General features: G+C 37.3%; 1 protein-coding gene across 6 annotated transcripts in view; it reads right to left on the bottom strand.

Moving 5' to 3' along the window:
* ARID4B (AT-rich interaction domain 4B) overlaps positions 1–18,800 on the bottom strand; it is a 160,428-nt gene that overhangs the window by 27,381 nt on the left and 114,247 nt on the right. For all 6 annotated transcript variants that reach the window (XM_063670896.1, XM_063670899.1, XM_063670903.1 and 3 more), the window contains one exon: positions 1,701–1,785. In XM_063670896.1, coding sequence (XP_063526966.1) covers positions 1,701–1,785 — 85 coding nt within the window. The remainder of the gene's footprint in view (positions 1–1,700; positions 1,786–18,800) is intronic.

Genomic DNA, 18,800 nt, shown 5'->3' with positions numbered 1-18,800 from the left:
CCAGATTTTTAAAGCTACTTAACAAAATACTACACAGGATGATCAAAAGGTTTTGTATTTATACTTTAATAATGGGAATCAAATTAACAATCAGGTGATTAGGACTAGCAAACCTACAACTTGCTCTTCAGAATTAAAATCACAATACGTTTAAATTGAATACTAACTAAAAAAAAGAGGCCAGGTGCGGTGGCTCACACCTGTAATCCCAGCACTTTGGGAGGCCAAGGCAGGTAGATCACCTGAGGTCGGGAGGTCAAGACCAGCCTGACCAACATGGAGAAACCCCGTCTCGTCTCTACTAAAAATACAAAAGTAGCCGGGGTGGTGGCACATGCCTGTAATCCCAGCTACTCGGGAGGCTGAGGCAGGAGAATCACTTGAACCTGGGAGATGGAGGTTGCGGTGAGCCAAGATTGCGCCATTGCACTCCAGCCTGGGCAACAAGAGTGAAACTCCGTTTCAAAAAAAAAAAAAAAGAAAAGAAAAGAAAGAAAAAACAAGAAAACAATTGCAACGTGGTCATTTTAAAATCTCATTATATGCGGGTTGGGAATGACAAAATTCCAGGTACTTTTGTAAAGTCAAGTCAGGGGCAACCTTCCTACCTCAGTGACATATTAATGTTTTGAGAAAAGATGAGAAATCTTCTCAAATTATTTGTTTACAAATAGATAAGCAGAGGCCAATATTTCCTAGAAACTACTCTTAAAAATTTTTTTGATTTATAGGAAAAATAAGCTCTCTGAAGCATGAGTTAGCAGTAAACACTATAAATTTTGAGTGAGAGTAATTCTCCTAAGGATGGTACATATCTAGTGTCATTCCAGATGCATAGAAGATGCTAATCAAACATTTAGGAAAATTTAGTCTTAGAATGAATAATTCTATCATACATAAAAGTAACATTAATTTTCCATATGAGCTCCTAAGTAAATCCCCACGGCATTTTCGTGGTTAATAGGATCCTGTGGGGCTGGGTGTGGTGGCTCACGCCTATAATCCCGGCATTTTGGGAGGCCAAGGCGGGCGGATCACCTGAGGTCAGAAGTTCGAGACCGGCCTGGCCAACATGGTGAAACCCCATCTCTACTAAAAATACAAAAATTAGCCAGGTGTGGTGGTGTGTGCCTGTAATCCCAGCTACTCGGGAGGCTGAGGCATGAGAATCACTTGAACTGGGAGGTGGAGGTTGCAGTGAGCCGAGGTTGCACCACTGTACTCCAGCCTGGGCGACAGAGTGAGACTCTGTCTCAAAAAAAAAAAAACAAAAAAAATCTTGTGAATATATTCTAAGCCACTGACTATAATCAGATAAAGAAGAAGAGAAAAAGGAGTTGCCAGATAGCCTTTTCTTCCTTGGAATGGTTTATAGCTACAATAATAACCTATGTCTCTCCAAGTCACACTGCCTTATGGCTCCTGGTTGGGAACTAGAGGGGAAGGAAATGGCAGAAATGGATAAATAAAATCTGGTTGAATGGCTTTATATAATGTTGGGACTGAAAAAGTCTCAAAGATCATCCAGTACTGTTTCTAAAATGCTTTCCCTAACCTGACAAAATTAATTATATACAAATCTAGCATTTGAGAAATGTGCTATTTCAATAAAGTGTAACACTAACACATATTTAATTGCATCATTTGGAGGAAAACTTCTTTTTAAGAGCTAACAGTGTGTAGTAAAAACAAGCACTTACCTTTATTTTCTTCCGATGTTTTATCTTTGGCACGTTTTTATCAGCAGGTCTTACTATTTTATCTGCTTTAATCCATTCGTCGTATCTAAAATTAAAGGAAATTAATATAAATATGTACAATATATACCACAGAAATAACCTATGCCATATTAAAGAGAAACTCATATAGAATCATGACATTTTAGAAGGGAAAGGACCCTGGAAGTCATCTCAGCTTCCTGGTTTGAAGAGCAAGCTACCAAGGCACAAAGAGAGGGAGGTAATAACTTGCCCATGGACTTAAAGCTAGCTACTGGCCGAGCCAAGACTAGAGAGCATGACCTCACGATTCCTCAAGTAGCACTGCTTACTCGGCTACAACAAAGAGAAACTGAATCTGTACAGGAAGTATTAAGATAAATCACAGTATTTTCTACATTTTGTTTTACTTTGTTTCATTCTTAAGCAACAGGTAGGCAATTTTTCTCTAGACACATCAGAAAGCTAAGGTAATAGCTTCAGTTTTAAATGGCATTGTGTAATAGAAAAGCACCGTATTACAGCCAGGCATGGTGGCTCACACCTGTAATCCCAGCACTTTTGGGAGACCAAGGCGGGCAGATCACGAAGTCAGGAGATGGAGACCATCATCGCTAACACGGTGAAACCCCATCTCTACTAACAATAAAAAAATTAGCCGGACCTGGTGGCGGGCACCTGTAGTCCCAGCTACTGGGGAGGCTGAAGCAGAAGAATCGTGTGAACCCAGGAGCAGAGCTTGCAGTGAGCTGAGATTGCGCCACTGCACTCCAGCCTGGGCAACAGAGCCAGACTCTGTTTCACAAAAAAAAAAAAAAAGAAAGAAAAGAAAAAAAGAAAAGAAAAGCACCGTATTGTAACGTATGGATAATGCAAAATCAACTAGAAAAAAAAATGCTTGCTCATAAAATACCAGAAAAACATTACTCTGCAAAGTTTTTCAGTATTCTGAAATGCTCCCTACATGTACAGACAGCTGAGTCAACAGCTGTGATGGCCTCTTGATTCAATACTGATGGTCTTCACAATTTCATAGGGTGCAAGTTACTATTAATTGCAATAAAACTATTTGTTTAAAGCAAAAAAAAAAAAAAAAGAATGACAGTTTATTCGTTCTTCATTCATTCAAGAATTATGACAGCTATAAGAAGTAAACATTAAAAACTAATTGACGGCCGGGCGTGGTGGCTCACACCTGTAATCCCAGCACTTTGGGAGGCCGAGGCGGGCGGATCGTGAGGTCAGGAGATCGAGACCATCCTGGCTAACACGGTGAAACCCCATCTCTACTAAAAATAAAAAAAATTAGCCGGGCATGGTGGCGGCCGCCTGTAATCCTAGCTACCGGAGGCTGAGACAGGAGAATGGTGTGAACCTGGTAGGCGGAGCTTGTGGTGAGCCGAGATCGCGCCACTGCACTCCAGCCTGGGTGACAGAGCCAGACTCCGTCTCAAAAAATAAAAAATAAAAATAAAAATAAAAACTAATTGACATTCTCTTTTTGTGTTCAAAGTTATATACATTACTCATAGAAAACACAAAACTAGAACACGGACACCTGAAAATGAGCTTTTAAATTAAAATGTCCTCACTGTTAGAGGTATTAAAAGGAAGTAACAAAGTCCCCAAATCAAGAAGTAAATGACTTGAGTCATTACTTGACTAATAAATTATATTCTTACTCTAGCATAGGCCTGGAAAGTATCTGTAGCAAACTCCTGGGCAGTTACTCTGCTGGTACAAACTACTGGCTTGTAGCCAGTAAAAGCCAGAAAAGCTGAGGATTCAACCCCATGCAAGGGGTTGTTTATATGCTGGAAGATGCTGAGGGCCGTAATAAGAATAAGAGGGAATGGAATGAGCTTTAGGACAGACTTAACATAATCCCTGCTTCCTAGTTATGTGGTCCTGATCAACTCATTCTCAATCTAAGGCTTAGTTTATTTCTGTATAAAATAAGACTACAATTTAAAAATAAAATAAAAAATAATGGTACATACCATATATGGGGTTTTTTTTGTAGAAATATATGGTAAGTACAGGTATAAGTACAAATATATGATAAGTACTTTGAAAAGCTTTAAAGCAAGTATTCTTCTACTAAACACACTCCTTTTGGTACTTCTACCTGGCACTGTAGCATCTATCTATATATTTGCAGTAGTACTTTTACCTTTCCTATTAATATCAAAAACTGTATAATGCTTAGGAAAGCAATTTACTTCTTTCCAAAATTGGGGGCATGGTGGGAAACGAAAAGAAAACACCTCCATCCTCTGTAGATTTCAATATGAGCTCCTAGAAGTTGCTCTATTAGAATAGTTATGGAAAGAAGAAGTCAAGATATCAACTTTGTTTTTAAAAGAAAACAAAACAAGCTAATTTTTTATGAGAGAAACTGAAGTCAGTTCATGATGGCTGCACATAACATTAATGTGGGCTAAACAAAGTTATAATCATGTTTTACCTTTCTTAACCAAAGGCTATCTGTTCTGTAGCTAGTTTTATACCAGACATGTTTTACTATCAATAAAAAACCGACTCAATTCAACCTGGGTTTTATTATCAATTATATTTTGAAGTAGGGTAAAATAGTTTTCAATTTAAGAATACATGCATGATATTGCACATTTGTATATTTTACATGCATCACCAAACACATCAAACAAGGAAAAACAGTTACTGCCTCATGGGTAAGGCCACTGTGATAAAGGAAGATTCCTTTATTACTCAGATATAATGTATGTCATTTAAATTCTCTTAAGAACAAGGTGGCAAGAACATACACAAAAATAATAAAATGATGGATGCTTGGTATGGTACAGGCTGGGGCCCACTGCCTAAGCTCTGTAAATCCTATATGCTAATCATGTTCTCTTCTACTCAATTATAAAAGAAGGGTGGTACAAGAGGACTGGATGTCAGAAAAATGTTAAGTAGTTGAGTTTAGATGTCAAAAGTGTGTTGGAGCAGGCAGGACACACACAAAAAAATAAATTCTTAAATTAGATGAAACCAACTACATACATAGTTGTAATAAACAGTATGGCCTTACTATTCTGGAAAATTTTTGTTTTAAAATTCTCATGGGGCCGGGCGCAGTGGCTAATGCCTGTAATCCCAGCACTTTGGAAGGCTGAGGTGGGCAGATCACCTGAGGTCAGGAGTTCGAGACCAGCCTGGCCAACATGGTGAAACCCTGTCTCTACAAAAACACAAAAATTAGCCAGGCATGATGGCACATGCCTGTAATCCTAGCTACTCGGGAGGCTGAGGCTGGAGAATCGCTTCAACCCAGGAGGCGGAGGTTGCAGTGAGCCGAGATCGCGCCATTGCACTCCAGCCTGGGTGACAGAACAAGACTCCGTCTCAAAAAACAAAACAAAAAAAATTCTCATGGAATATTCTATATGGTTTTAAGAAATTCCCTGAAAACTTACTATAATGACGTAATCTAACAGCAAACAATGTATTATAATATTACATTATATTTATAGATCTAACTTACAGATCTATAAATATTAGCTAATATTATGACTCTTCTGTTACTTGGCTTCTTTCTATTCTACTTTCTCAGTGCTTTTATTTGTTTATTCAGGCCCTTGTTTTGACACTAAGTTTTTGCATTTTTTTTTTTACCTTGCCAGTTATGCTCTTTGTATAAAATACAGTTATACAATATTGTTACTGTTATCAAAACTAATAACTTTTAGAACTAGAGCATATCTTAAAAATTTATCAGGGCCTTTATTTCACAAGTTAAGAAATTCCAACAATGAAAATGAAAGAGAGTGCTTGCCAAAAAGCACTCCTGTGGAGAATTAGAGAAGAGAAGGGAATGGACTGCCCAGGAAAAGATTCTAACACGAAAATAACGGTAGGGGGCATTCCAGGCCCTATTCAGAGTAAGCTTAGTGAAGAGTGAGAGACCAGTGGCGTGAAGAGGAAGAAAACGTGAAAATAACATGTGAGAATTTTGGTTGAGGAAGCTTTTTCAAATTACAAATGTCCTTACCAAATACAAGCTGAGATCACTGACACAAACATATTGGCAGACAAGTATTTCAAAACCTAATGAGATGTTAAATAGCACTTTAGTTGTCTGATAGATCTTACAAGAAAAATAAAGATGGTCAGAAGATTAAATAACTATAATTGATCATTGTTTTTAAAAATAAGAAATGTTCCTTCCGTATATGTAATTACCCATTAGAATATTACTCAAATGTTCCTTCTATTTTCTCTACAGGATATTTTCAAAGAATAGGAAAAAAAAAACAAACAAAAAAAAAACGCAAATTCATGTGGGGAGGCTGGGCACGGTGGCTCACACCTGTAATCCCAGAACTATGGGAAGCCCAGACAGGCAGATCACCAGAGGCCAGGAGTTCAAGACCAGCCTGGCCAGCGTGGTGAGACTCCGTCTCTAACAAAAAGATAAAAATTAGGCTGGGCACAGTGGCTCATGCCTGTAATCCCAGCACTTTGGGAGGCCGAGGCAGAGGTGGGCAGATCATGAGGTCAGCAGTTCGAGACCAGCCTGGCCAACATGGTGAAACCGTGTCTCTACTGAAAATACAAAAATCAGCCAGGTGTGGTAGCGGGCGCCTGTAGTCCCAGCTACTTGGGATGCTGAGGCAGGAGAATCGCTTGAACCTGAGAGGCGGAGGTTGCAGTGAGCTGAGATTGCGTGCCACGGCACCCTAGCCTGGGTGACAGAGCAAGACTCATCTCAAAAAAATAAAATTCATGTGGGGAAAAACTCTACATGAAAACCCCACATTTCCTACAGACATTAAAATTACATAAGAAAGAACGTCTTAGACTGGCATAATTACTGCTGCCAATTAATTTAAGAAAGCAATATTAGTGGGTCAAGATTTCTCATTCCTTACCAAAGAAGCACAGGCTTCAAAGAAGAATTTACTTCAGAACTACAACAAAAAGCTATAGTTAATCCTACTTCTTCTTCATAAATTTAGACTTTTAAAAATACAGTACATTTACTATATATTAAAAAGAGACAACACCAAATTTACCTTAGACATAATAGATAAGAAAATAGTCAACGCAGATAGAAAATGGGAAATTTTAGCTCAAGTTCACATATCTTGAATTTCATAAAAAATTAAAATAGGCCAGGCCCGGTGGCTTATGCCTGTAATCCTAGCACTTTCGGAGGCCGAGGAGGGCGGATCACAAGATCAGGAGTTCAACACCAGCCTGGCCAACATAGTGAAACCCCGTCTCCAATAAAAATACAAAAAAAATTAGCCGGGTGTGGTGGCGGGCGCCTGTAGTCCCAGATACTTGGGAGGCTGGGGTAGGAGAATCACTTGAACCCGGGAGGCAGAGGTGGCAGTGAGCCAAGATCGCTCCACTGCGCTCCAGCCTCGGTGACACAGCGAGACTCTGTCTCCAAAAAAAATAAAATAAATAAAAATAAAGTAAAATAAAATAATTGGAAAGGAAGTGGCAAAGAGTGAAACTGCAGCTAAGAAATAGAAGGCCATAAAATATTTCTCAATTTCTCCTTGGGGTACCATGTCAAGTAAGATATCTATTCATCCCCGAAAGTACATTCTTAAGGAATACGAGAATCTTCTTTTTTTTTTTTTTTTCTTCTTCATACAGAGTCTCTGTTGCTCAGGCTGGAGTGCAGTAGCGCCATCCTGGCTCACTGCAGCCTTGACCTCCCAGTATCAATTGTCCCACCTCAGACTCCTGAACAGTTGGGACTCTAGGCATTCACCAACACACCTGGATAATTTTTTTGTATTTTGTAGAGAGAGGGTGTCACTACGTTTCTCAGGCTGGTCTCAAACTCCTGGGCTCTAGTGATTCACCCACCTTGGCCTCCCAAAGTGCTGGATTTATAGGTATAAGCCACCGCGTCTGGAGGAATACAATAATCTTAGTAAGTAAGTTAAATACAAACCTTTTGGTCTTAAAAATGCTTCCAGACCAGCCTGGCTAACATGGCAAAACCCCATCTCTACTAAAAATACAAAAATCAGCTGGGCACGGTCACATGTCTATAATCCCAGCTACTCAGGAGGCTGAGGCAGGAGAATCACTCGAACCCAGAAGGCAGAGGTTGCAGTGAGCCAAGACTGCGCTACTGCACTCCAGCCTGGGCAACAGAGCAAGACTCTGTCTCAAAAAAATATGTAAAATAAAATAAAATAAAATAAATTGTCTTGCAATTTTAGATTCAAGCAATACAGTTTTCTGAAAATGTGAAAAATCAGGTAGACTGGGTTTTATTTTATATATATAGGTATATAATATATACCTATATATACACAATATATACACATATATACAATCCAGGATAGTTTATCTATCCTGGCTTTAACTGGTCTTAACCTTTAGGAATTATGATTACAAGATCATAATTGGCCTTTTCATAATAACAGGAAATAAATTAATTTTGCAGGGCACAAGGGAAAGAGCATTACTAAATGCTTCCATTTAAAAAGAAATACTGAAACAAACAAAAAGTATTGAAACAAATATTAAAAACAAATATTGAGTTAGAAAATTAAGACAGTGATTAGCCTATACTTTTTCAATTCAGTTATCAATACAGTCAATGTAATTAATTCTACAGATGGAATCTAAACACGTATCTTATTGAATATTTATCTAAAGTACTAAGGAAAATATTTCCAAAGTATATATATGACTTGTCTGATAATATTTCTATTGAGATCACTTAGCATTCAACTAACAAAACATAAAAGAACATATGCATGATAAACTCATTTAACTTCTGAAGATCTAGTATGTTCCCTGACCTACATAAAATGGAGTACAATGAAAAAAAATTTTTTTTTTTTTGAGACAGAGTCTTGCTCTGTCACCCTGGCTGGAGTGCAATGGTGTGATCTCAGCTCACTGCAACCTCCGCCTCTCAGGTTCAAGTGATTCTCCTGCCTCAGCCTCCTGAGCAGGTGGGATTACAGGTGTGTGCCACCACGTCCGGCTAATTTTTGTATTTTTAATAGAGACTGGGTTTTGCCATATTGGCCAGACTTGTCTTGAACTCCTGACCTTAGGTGATTTGCCTGCCTCAGCCTCCTAAAGTGCTGGGATTACAGGCGTGAGCCACCGCACCTGGCTGTAGAATGAAAAATTATATGAGACTCCAAGACTGTAAGTACACATGTGGACGTATTCATTTGACAAACACCTCTTAGGTATCTATTATGTAATAACAGGGTCTGCACTAGGCACTGGGTACTCAGCAATGAATCAACAAACACAGCTCTTGCCTGCGAGGAGCTTACAATTCAACAAAAGAAGACAATACTAAACAGTAATGACAAATTGTGAATACAAACATGAAACTTTCTGAAAGAAGCCACCACACAATTATTTGATTTTTCAAATGTTTAAAAATATTCATACAAAGCTAAAAGATACCATTCAGAGACCACAGCATACTTGCTCTCACCACAGAAAAACTGGATTTGTAAAAAGAAAACCTTATGGCTTTTGTACAGATGCATTGGCAAATTACGTAAGAAATCATTTTGTAATAATAAAAACGGAAAAGAACATTAGTTGACCAGATATACTACCAAAATGGTTAATATGCCCACATCAATTCAGCTTTTGGTTCTTCTTAAACCCAATTTTAAAAGAAACATTATCAGCATATAGTTAATATATACCTAAAAAGCACAGTCTTAGAGATTTAAAAATAAATAGCATGCAGAATAAAGGTATTTTAAAAATAACTTCGTAAGTAAAATCAAATTAATATAATACTTAAAACCTCACTCTTTGAAATATGTATAGATAAGATAAAAATCTAATAACCAATCATTAAGTAAATGTTAAAATCATCTATATTTTGTTTTCTATAATGAATAGATTCATTTAATAATTGTTGCACAATATGTATTTTATGTCTTGCCTCTCTATAATCAAAAAAGTTAATGTATGTCATATAATTAACTTACTTAGTTTTTAAGAACCCCACATCTAAAGTGGAAATTTGTACTGTCTTAGTAACGAAAGGGATTTCCCCACCTGAATTAAATAAAGTATGACAAAATAATAGAAAAAAACACCAAGTCAAGATAAAAAGCAGTGTTGTTATTAATTATAAACTTCATAAGCAATTTTATCAATATTTACCTACTTTATGAATTTTATATAATCTCAATTTATATGTATTTTAATCTGATTGAATATCTAAAACAAGATATATGAAAATAAGAACTGATCACAATTAATACTTTTAATCATGTATCTATAATAAAATGAAACAAAAAAGTAGTATATTATTCAAAAATAAAATTCCTGCCAGGTGCAGTGGCTCATGTCTGTAATCCTAACATTTTGGGAGGCCGAGGCAGGCAGATCATGAGGTCAGGATTTCAAGACCAGCCTGGCCAGCATGGTGAAACCTCATCTCTCCTAAAAATACAAAAATTAGCCGGGCATGGTGGCACACGCCTGCAGTCCCAGCTACTCGGGAGGCTGAGGCAGGAGAACTGCTTGAACCCAGAAGGCGGAGGTTGCAGTGAGCCAAGATCGTGCCGCTGCACTCTAGCCTGGGCGATGGAGCGAGACTCCGCTTCAAAATAAAATAAAATAAAATAAAATAAGATAAGATAAAATAAAATAAAATTCCTAAGTATGATATAAACATTTCATATTTCTACTTCATATAACACTTAAATCTACATCAGAGAGACAGCAATGGTATTCCTCATACTTAAGAATATAACAGCAGAATGACAGAACCATAAATGTTATAGCATAGTCATATTTAAGAGTTGACATCAACAGCTCAACGGAATGGTATAGTAATTATATCAATAGGTTTTCCTAAGCAATATAACGCTATAAAATGAAACGGAAGTATAGGTCTTTAGGCAGAGGTAATATGTAATAATAAGAACACTAATACAGCATTTTACCAAAGCGTACAAAGACAACTGCAAATGGTTAACTGTGCCATTAATTGCATATTGTAATGCAGATGCTAAGTTTTTTAAATTCCCCGAAAGTATACTTTGTTAATATCTGATAAATGTATGGAATTAGTTATTTGTGCATACTTAGACAAAAATACCAATGTACCTGCCCATCTACAAAACTACTGAATGAAACAGGTCCAAGTTTAGTAAACACTCTAAGATGAATACACAAAGAAAAATTAAAGCCCATTTCAGTATAACACACAACTGAATTATCATCTTTTTTTCATGAAGGAAATGTTTATGTTCATTTGTATTCAAAAACTATGGTTAACTCAAAAGCCACTCTCTTTTAATACAAACTTACAGATAATGGAAACCACTGTCAAATGGTCATTTTATAGGCCTCTGACTTCTGTACTATAGAAACAAGGCAGACAACTTCCCAGGGGACCTTGCTTTCTATCATTACCAGGACAATTATTTCAAAGAAAATAAGTAGAATAACTTTGTACTCTATTTCAATATTCCTAAATCCAATGGCATACACAACTCAAGTATAGCAGGGATCAGATTACATGGAAATAAAAGAAAAAAGAAAAAAAATGAAGGACACAAAACATTTTAGAGCAGGAAAGAACAAAGAAATTAAGCTGAAAAGTGACTTAAAAATTTTTTAAGGACAAAAGGAGACTAAGAATAGCTAAAAAGTCACAGAAAATTAATATTTCCAATCAAATTCATTCCAGTCTCTCAGTCTCAACTCCATTTTGTTTGCTAAGAGATGGGCCCTTTATGTAACCCAAAGAGGTCACATATATCATATACAAATATGAACTCAAATTAGATCAATGATGTAAACATTACAGCGAAAACTATAAAGTTCTTAGAAGAAAACATACAGGAAAATTTTCAGAACACTGGATTTGGCAATGTTTCTTTGGAAATAACATCAAAAGCAGAGGCAACAAAAGAAACGTTTGCAAATCATGTATCTGATAAGGGAATAACATCTAGAATATATGAAGAACTACAATTCAACAACAACAAAACAACTGACCAATTCAAAAATGGCTAAAACCTGAAGGGACGTTCCTCTAAAGAAGATACACAAATGGCTAATAACTACATGAAAAAATGTTCAACTCTAGTCATTAGGGAAATGCAAATCAAAAGCACAATGAGATACTACTTCACACTCACTAGAATGGCTATAACCTCCAAATTTTTTTTAAACAGAGAATAACAAGTGTTGGCAAGGCTGCAGAGAACCTGGAACCCTAACACATTGCTGGTGAGAATGTAAAACGGTGTCGTCTCTGTGGAAAAGTCTGAGAGTTCCTCAGAAAGCGAAACACAGAGTTATATATAAATGAGGTTAGAAGCAGCTCCAGTGAGAGGGTCAAGCCATATCTGTCCCAATCCCCTATTATAGGTATCGCTTTAAAAAACCAGTGGCTTTTATTTGGATTTTACCTTCTGCTCTACTTTCCATTTTGTTGTCAGGAGGTCCAATTTAGTTCAACATTCATTAGTACTTATCATATGCCAAATGAATACTTTTCTAGATGTGGTAAGGGATATTAGGAGGATAGATATGAAACAGAAATTTTTTTCATATTTTAAAATTAAGTTCACTTTTGTAATAATACATAATGTAGTCCTGATGTAGAAAGCTTGAACGATGAAGAAAAAAAGAAAAGGAGGGGGAGGAGAGTCGAAGGGAAAGAATTTACCCAGAGTCCTAGGTGAAAGTTATATTCCAGATCAAATTCCTTTGGCTCAGAAAAATAATTTAGAAAAATTCAATATCAGAATTGTGACTCAAGTTAGGATTGGAAAAATAGGAACAGAAACCAAAAAAATGCTAAATGGATATTAGAAAGAAATAGGGGAAAAATTAGAAGGGAGAAAACACAAAGATGAGGAAGACAGAAAAGATAATTTAGGAGTGGTTTCTTAATCTTGAGAAAGGAAGAAAAGGAAAACAAACAAGAAAAATGGTTGTAGCTGGAGCAGCTGGAGCCCAAGCAAAGCATATCATGGAAGGAGTGATCAACTGACTGTAAAGCCATTGATAAGGCACGTAAGAGGGCAAGAAAAGCAGGAGGAATTTATTTACAAAGGGTCACTAGTGTTCCTGGTAAGCACAGTTGTGGAGACACAGTGAACAAAAGGCTGATGAGAGTGGATTTACACAGAAAAAGGAGAGAAACTGAATAACAAGTGTAGGTAACTTTCAAACAGTTCTGCTGAATGAAAATGGAGCGAAGAAATGTCACAGTAGGAGAAGTCAGGCTCCAGAAAAGGTTTTCCTTGAGATGTGACAAATAACCACAGATCTGTAATTAGTGGGAATGACTCAGAACAGAGCAAGAAAATGGGCCATGTCTTTGATCAGTCAAGAAGGGATGGTTATGAAGACTGGCTTCAGACAGTAGCATGATTGTATATCTATGGCTAAAGATGAAAACACAGAGAATGTGGCAGCAAATGCAGTTAGGTAGGCAGATCTTATGAAGTGTGTAGAAATGTTTTTCTTGTTTCTATCTCTCAGTAGGTACAAAGCAAAGTCACCAGCTGAAAATGAGGATAGGGAAGAGATGTTGGGGATGTGAAGACATAAGCAGCAGTATGAAATAGTCTTCTAAGAAAGTAGGAGAGTGAATGGAAGAAGGACATAAAGAATTAAGGACCCACTTGAGGTTCACAGTTATGAATTTAAAATAAGAACAGTCATTGTGGTTGCTTGCTTTACTCCAACCAGTATCGGCTGCACAAGTGCAGGCAAGGAGCTGGAGGGTTAGATTTAATCAAGGTTCTTGTGGTTTTGTCAGATGAGTACTATAAAGCAAAAGGACAGAAAAAGAACAGCTCGAGTCAAAAGAAGTGATTATAATAATAAATGCCAGGGAATGTAAGCAATATCAAGGGAAGACTGAGCGCATTAACTGGGGTGGAGAGGTAAGGGGTGGTAGGATCAATACCTTAATAAGGAATTATTATTATGAATTCCTTAATAAGGACCACTTCTTGGTATCTTTGGTGACAAGCACAGTATTTGGCACATAGTGGATATTCAACTTATGTTTGGAAAATAAAGGAATAAAGTGTGATAAAAAGCAACTGAATGATGGCAAAAAGTAGGATTGAGCCTACTCATTTGTGAAGCCTTTTAGCAGGTTTTTTCAACCCCTAACTCATTCCCTCCTAAGAGGATTTAATTTGTTTGGTGAAAATATTTTTTAACTGTAATACATTTTTAATTTCAAATAATATATTTAGCATAATTTAGCTTATTTTCAGTTCTCTATAACTGTTAACATGAACTAGAACTGTTGTGGCTTATTTAAGAGTTTTACAACTGAAGTTTTACAGTGTCTCTTTTACTTTTGGGTTCCCATTAATGCAGCTGGTGATCTTCAACATATAAAAAATTATTCTCTAACTAAATTTGCAACTCTTTGATTACAGAAAGCCAAGCTGGAAATGAGCGAGAAAATTCAATCAGTATTGATACACTATTACAAAATATTGATGTATTTTAAATTCCACGCCAATTAGTCTAGATAGTTTCACTCAGTTGTTACTAAACAAAGAAATCCAACACACTCAACCAGTTTACGGCATGTTAATTTCAATGTGTACCCTTACTTTCAAAAATCAATCCCATATTTACGACATGACTTAGAAACTTGAGAGTGAAAAGGATCAATTAGATAATTACACTAAGATTCTCTATAAAATATTAACGTCACTAAGAAAAGTTAAATATAACAGAGAGCCTACTATTAAAAACTACTTAAGCAGAACTAATTTTTTTTAAATGTATGGAGACATTTTAAAAGACTAAAAGAGAACACATTATAATATTAGTAATTTTATTTTATTTATTTTTTTTTGAGATGGAGTTTCACTCTTGTTGCCCAGGCTGGAGTGCAATGGCGCAATCTTGGCTCACCGCAACCTCCGTCTCCCAGGTTCCAGCGATTCTCCTGCCTCACACTCCCTAGTAGCTGGGATTATAGGCATGTGCCTCCATGCCTGGCTAATTTTGTGTTTTTTTAGTAGAGATGGGGTTTCTCCATGTTGGTCAGGCTGGTCTCGAACTCCCGACCTCAGGTGATCCGCCCACCTCAGCCTCCCAAAGTGCTGGGATTACAGGCGTGAGCCACCGTGCCCGGCCAGCAATAATTTTATCTTTCTACTTTTATGTATTTTTCTCATTTTTCTAAATTGTTATTTTTAGAAGAGTTTAAAAAATAATTTATGAGCATACTCCAAACATGCCTAGTGCTTGGTGACATAGTAAGTAATATAGCGCTAGACAATAGTTTTAGATACTGTCACTGCATCAGAAAAATTCTGTAAAAGTATTATACTATTTGTGGTTAAAGAGTTCAGGCCCTTTCCCATAAATGTGGTGTGAACATGTTAAAATATGACTTTTTTTTCATCACAATAATAGAAAACAAACTTGCCCAAATGTTAACCTTTGTATAACAAAAATCAACATTTTCAGCTGTGAAATGAGACATACATGAAAATTATATTAAAGATTTATACAGGTCGGGTGCAGTGGCTCACGTCTATAATCCCACCACTTAGGGAGGCAGAGGTGGGCAGATCACCTGAGGTCAAGTGTTCGAGACCAGTCTGGTCAACATGGTGAAACCCCATCTCTACTAAAAATACAAAAACTTGCTGGGCATGGTGGCATGTGCCTATAATCCCAGCTACTTGGGAGGCTGAGACAGGTGAATCTCTTGAACCTGGGAGGCGGAGGTGGCAGTGAGATGATATCACGCCGCTGCACTCCAGCCTAGACAACAAGAGCAAAACTCCATCTCAAAAACAAACAAACAAACAGCATTTTAGTTAGAAAAAAAAAGAAAAATGTAAAAATTAACAAGAAAATGGATTTTTTTTTTTTTTTTTGAGACGGAGTCTTGCTCTGTCACCCAGGCTGGAGTGCAATGGCATGATCTTGGTTCACTGCAACCTCTGTGCCCCTGAATCAAGTGATTCTCATGCCTCAGCCTCCCAAGTAGATCGGATTACAGGCACCTGCCATCATGTCCGGTTAATTTTTGTATTTTTAGTAGAGATGAGGTTTCGCCATGTTGGCCAGGCTGGTTTCGAACTCCTGACCTCAGGTGGTCTGCCCACCTCGGCCTCCCAAAGTGCTGGGATTACAGGCATGAGCTACTGCACCTGGCCTAAAAACAGTATTTTTAAACAAAAAGACAGATACTTTTACATTATTTGAGAAAATCTCTTTACTGGAAAAACATGTTTCATGGCCATGAGCATTGGTTCATGTCTATAATCCCAGCACTTTTGGAAGCCAAAGCAGGAGGACTGCTTGAGCCCAGGAGTTTGAAACCAGCTTGGGCAACACAGTGAGACCCCATCCCTACAAAAGATAAAAAATTAGCCAGGTGTGGTGATGCACACCTATAGTCCCACCTATTCCAGAGGCTGAGGTGGGAGGATCACTCGAGCCCAAAAGTCGAGGCTGGAGACCCATGATGGCACCACTGCACTCCAGCCTGGGTGACAGAACGAGGTCATGTCTGTCTCTCTTTTTTTTTTTTTTTTTTTTTATCTGAAATACATGTTTCAGATTTAAAAAACCATGGAAATAGGTCCACACAAATCTCCCAAACTGCTTGTCATGAATGACTGCCACTAAAGATAAAACTATTTTCATGAACCTCCACGCATAAATCTTCATTTCTAATTTCACATCTGTTAAGTATAAATTTAGAGATCAAGCTGAAGACCCTAAAAATAAAAAAAAAACTGTCATAGAGCTGATGAGGATTTGTTGCAGTCCTTATTAAATTAGCTTCAGAACTGGAGGAGCAGCAAAAATAAAAATTATTGCTTATTTATCAATAAGACAGACTGATTATTGTAGAGAGAAATAAAATACTGTTACGTTAACTCTAAGAAGATTAACTGCTTAATCTACTGAAGTACATTTGTTTTCTCCATGATGTTGGAGTGTATAGAGATCCATCCTACAGGTCTTCATCAAGATGTTAAGTTTTCTTCTTTTGAAAGTTCATAGCATACAAGCACTTGAGTTCTCAGAAATAGATGGCAACCTTCACAGTAACACAAGAATGTCTTGTTGAACTAGGTCCCATTTTCCTTCCTATATTATTAAAAAACTTGAATGCCTCAATTTAAATTCTTTCCTCACTTTCCCTTCCCGCTATCTATTTAAAAACTAAATTACTAGAGATTCTTTCTACCGTCTAAAATCAAAATACTCCTGGAATTCTCTTTATTTTAGTCAACCTTTTCTTAACAAAACAAAGCTATATCTTAACTGTAAAACAGTTTCATGAATGACTCAGTTCTTATATCTACTAAGCCTTTTTTGTTTAAAGAGCCAATTAATAGAAAATAAGCCTTGGCTGGGCACGGTGGCTCATGCCTGTAGTCCCAGCACTTTGGGAGGCTGAGGCAGGTGGATCACCTGAGGTCGGGAGTTTGAGACCAGCCTAACCAACATGGAGAAAACCCATCTCTACTAAAAATACAAAAATTAGCTGGACGTGGTGGCACATGCCTGTAATCTCAGCTACTCAGGAGACTGAGGCAGGAGAATCGCTTGAACCCGGGAGGCGGAGGGTGCGGTGAGCCAAGATCCAGCCATTGCACTCCAAGCTGGGCATTAAAAGTGAAACTCCGTGGAAGGAAGGAGGGAAGGAGGGAAGGAGGAAAGGAAGGAAGGAAATGAGCCCTGATTATATATACTGAAAGTTGGAGAACACCTAAATTCTATCCATTTCTCAAAGAATTTCAAATACTTCATAAAGGCCAAGAGGAAAAACTGCCTCTACATGTAAACTAGCAAAATAATTAGAAAAACTAAAAAGAGAGGCAAAAGGTGTTGTGACTCTATCTCATGGGCATTATGCAGTAATCATTCGTTTTTACTAATCCAAGTATTTCTTAATTTAAGAGATGAGGTCTCATTCTGGCACTCAGGCTGGAGTACAGTGGCATGATCATAGTTCACTGCAGCCTCGAATTCCTGGGTTCATGCGATCCTCCCACCTCAGCAGCTGGGACTACAGACATGCAACACCACACCCAGCTTTTTTCTTCCTAATTTTAAACTAACATATTCTACATTTACATTTATATCCTAGGCAGAAGTAGAACTCCCTCTACATTTATATTCAGTAAGATAATTTAGTAAGATCAAAATGACTAGAAGTCAAAAATTGGGCAAAATATTCTTTTGGTAGCTATATCTGAGATCTCAAGTACCTTCTTTGGAATATATTCATTAATAGCCAGGCCTTCAGGTGAGGAAAATCACATACCAGAAAGGCAGCATCAGAACCAACAGCTGACACCTGTAATCCCAACACTTTGGGAGGCCAAGGCGGATCACCTGAGGTCAGGAGTTCAAGACAAACATGGCAAAACCCCATATCTACTAAAAATACGAAAATTAGCCAGGCACAATGGCAGGCGCCTATAATCCTAGCTATTCAGGAGGCTGCGGCACAAGAATCGCTTGAGCTCGGGAGGTGGAAGTTGCAGTGAGTAGAGATCGTGCCACTACGCTCCAGCCTGGGCAATAGAGCTAGACTCCGTCTCCAAAAAAAGACAAAAACAAAAATAAAAACAAAAAACAAAAAAAAAAAGAACCAACAGGTGAAAGGATAAATTGTGCAGTGTGTTAAAGTGGTATCTGGAAAAACTTATGTTTCTGGGTAACTATCACATCTAAGCTCTGATGATAGGTATTCTTAAAATCTAAAACTGTATCCTGATTAGACATAATAAAGAATGAGCCCAAAACAAAACTTCTGAACATTTCCTCATGACTTAAGTTGCTATTTGCTATTTTCTTCCAAGCATCAGAATGGATCAGACTGGTACTTTTCTCAAAATAAGAAAGGTAATCAGATTAGATCATGAGCTTCCTATTACACAACAGAACAACAAAAAATTTAAGAAACACAATTTTGTATAGTATAATTTATTTAAAACACATGCATGTAAGAATACTATATATTTTCTATGAGTACATTTATATGTATGTGAAAGTAGAATGAAAAGTTAGTAAGGACAGCCTCAAAACTCTCAGAAGTGATTTTCTTTAGAGAAAGGGCAT

Source organism: Pongo pygmaeus, chromosome 1, assembly GCF_028885625.2.
Source record: "Pongo pygmaeus isolate AG05252 chromosome 1, NHGRI_mPonPyg2-v2.0_pri, whole genome shotgun sequence".
Lineage (NCBI taxonomy): Eukaryota > Metazoa > Chordata > Mammalia > Primates > Hominidae > Pongo > Pongo pygmaeus.
This window is presented reverse-complemented; position numbering and strand designations above follow the sequence as displayed.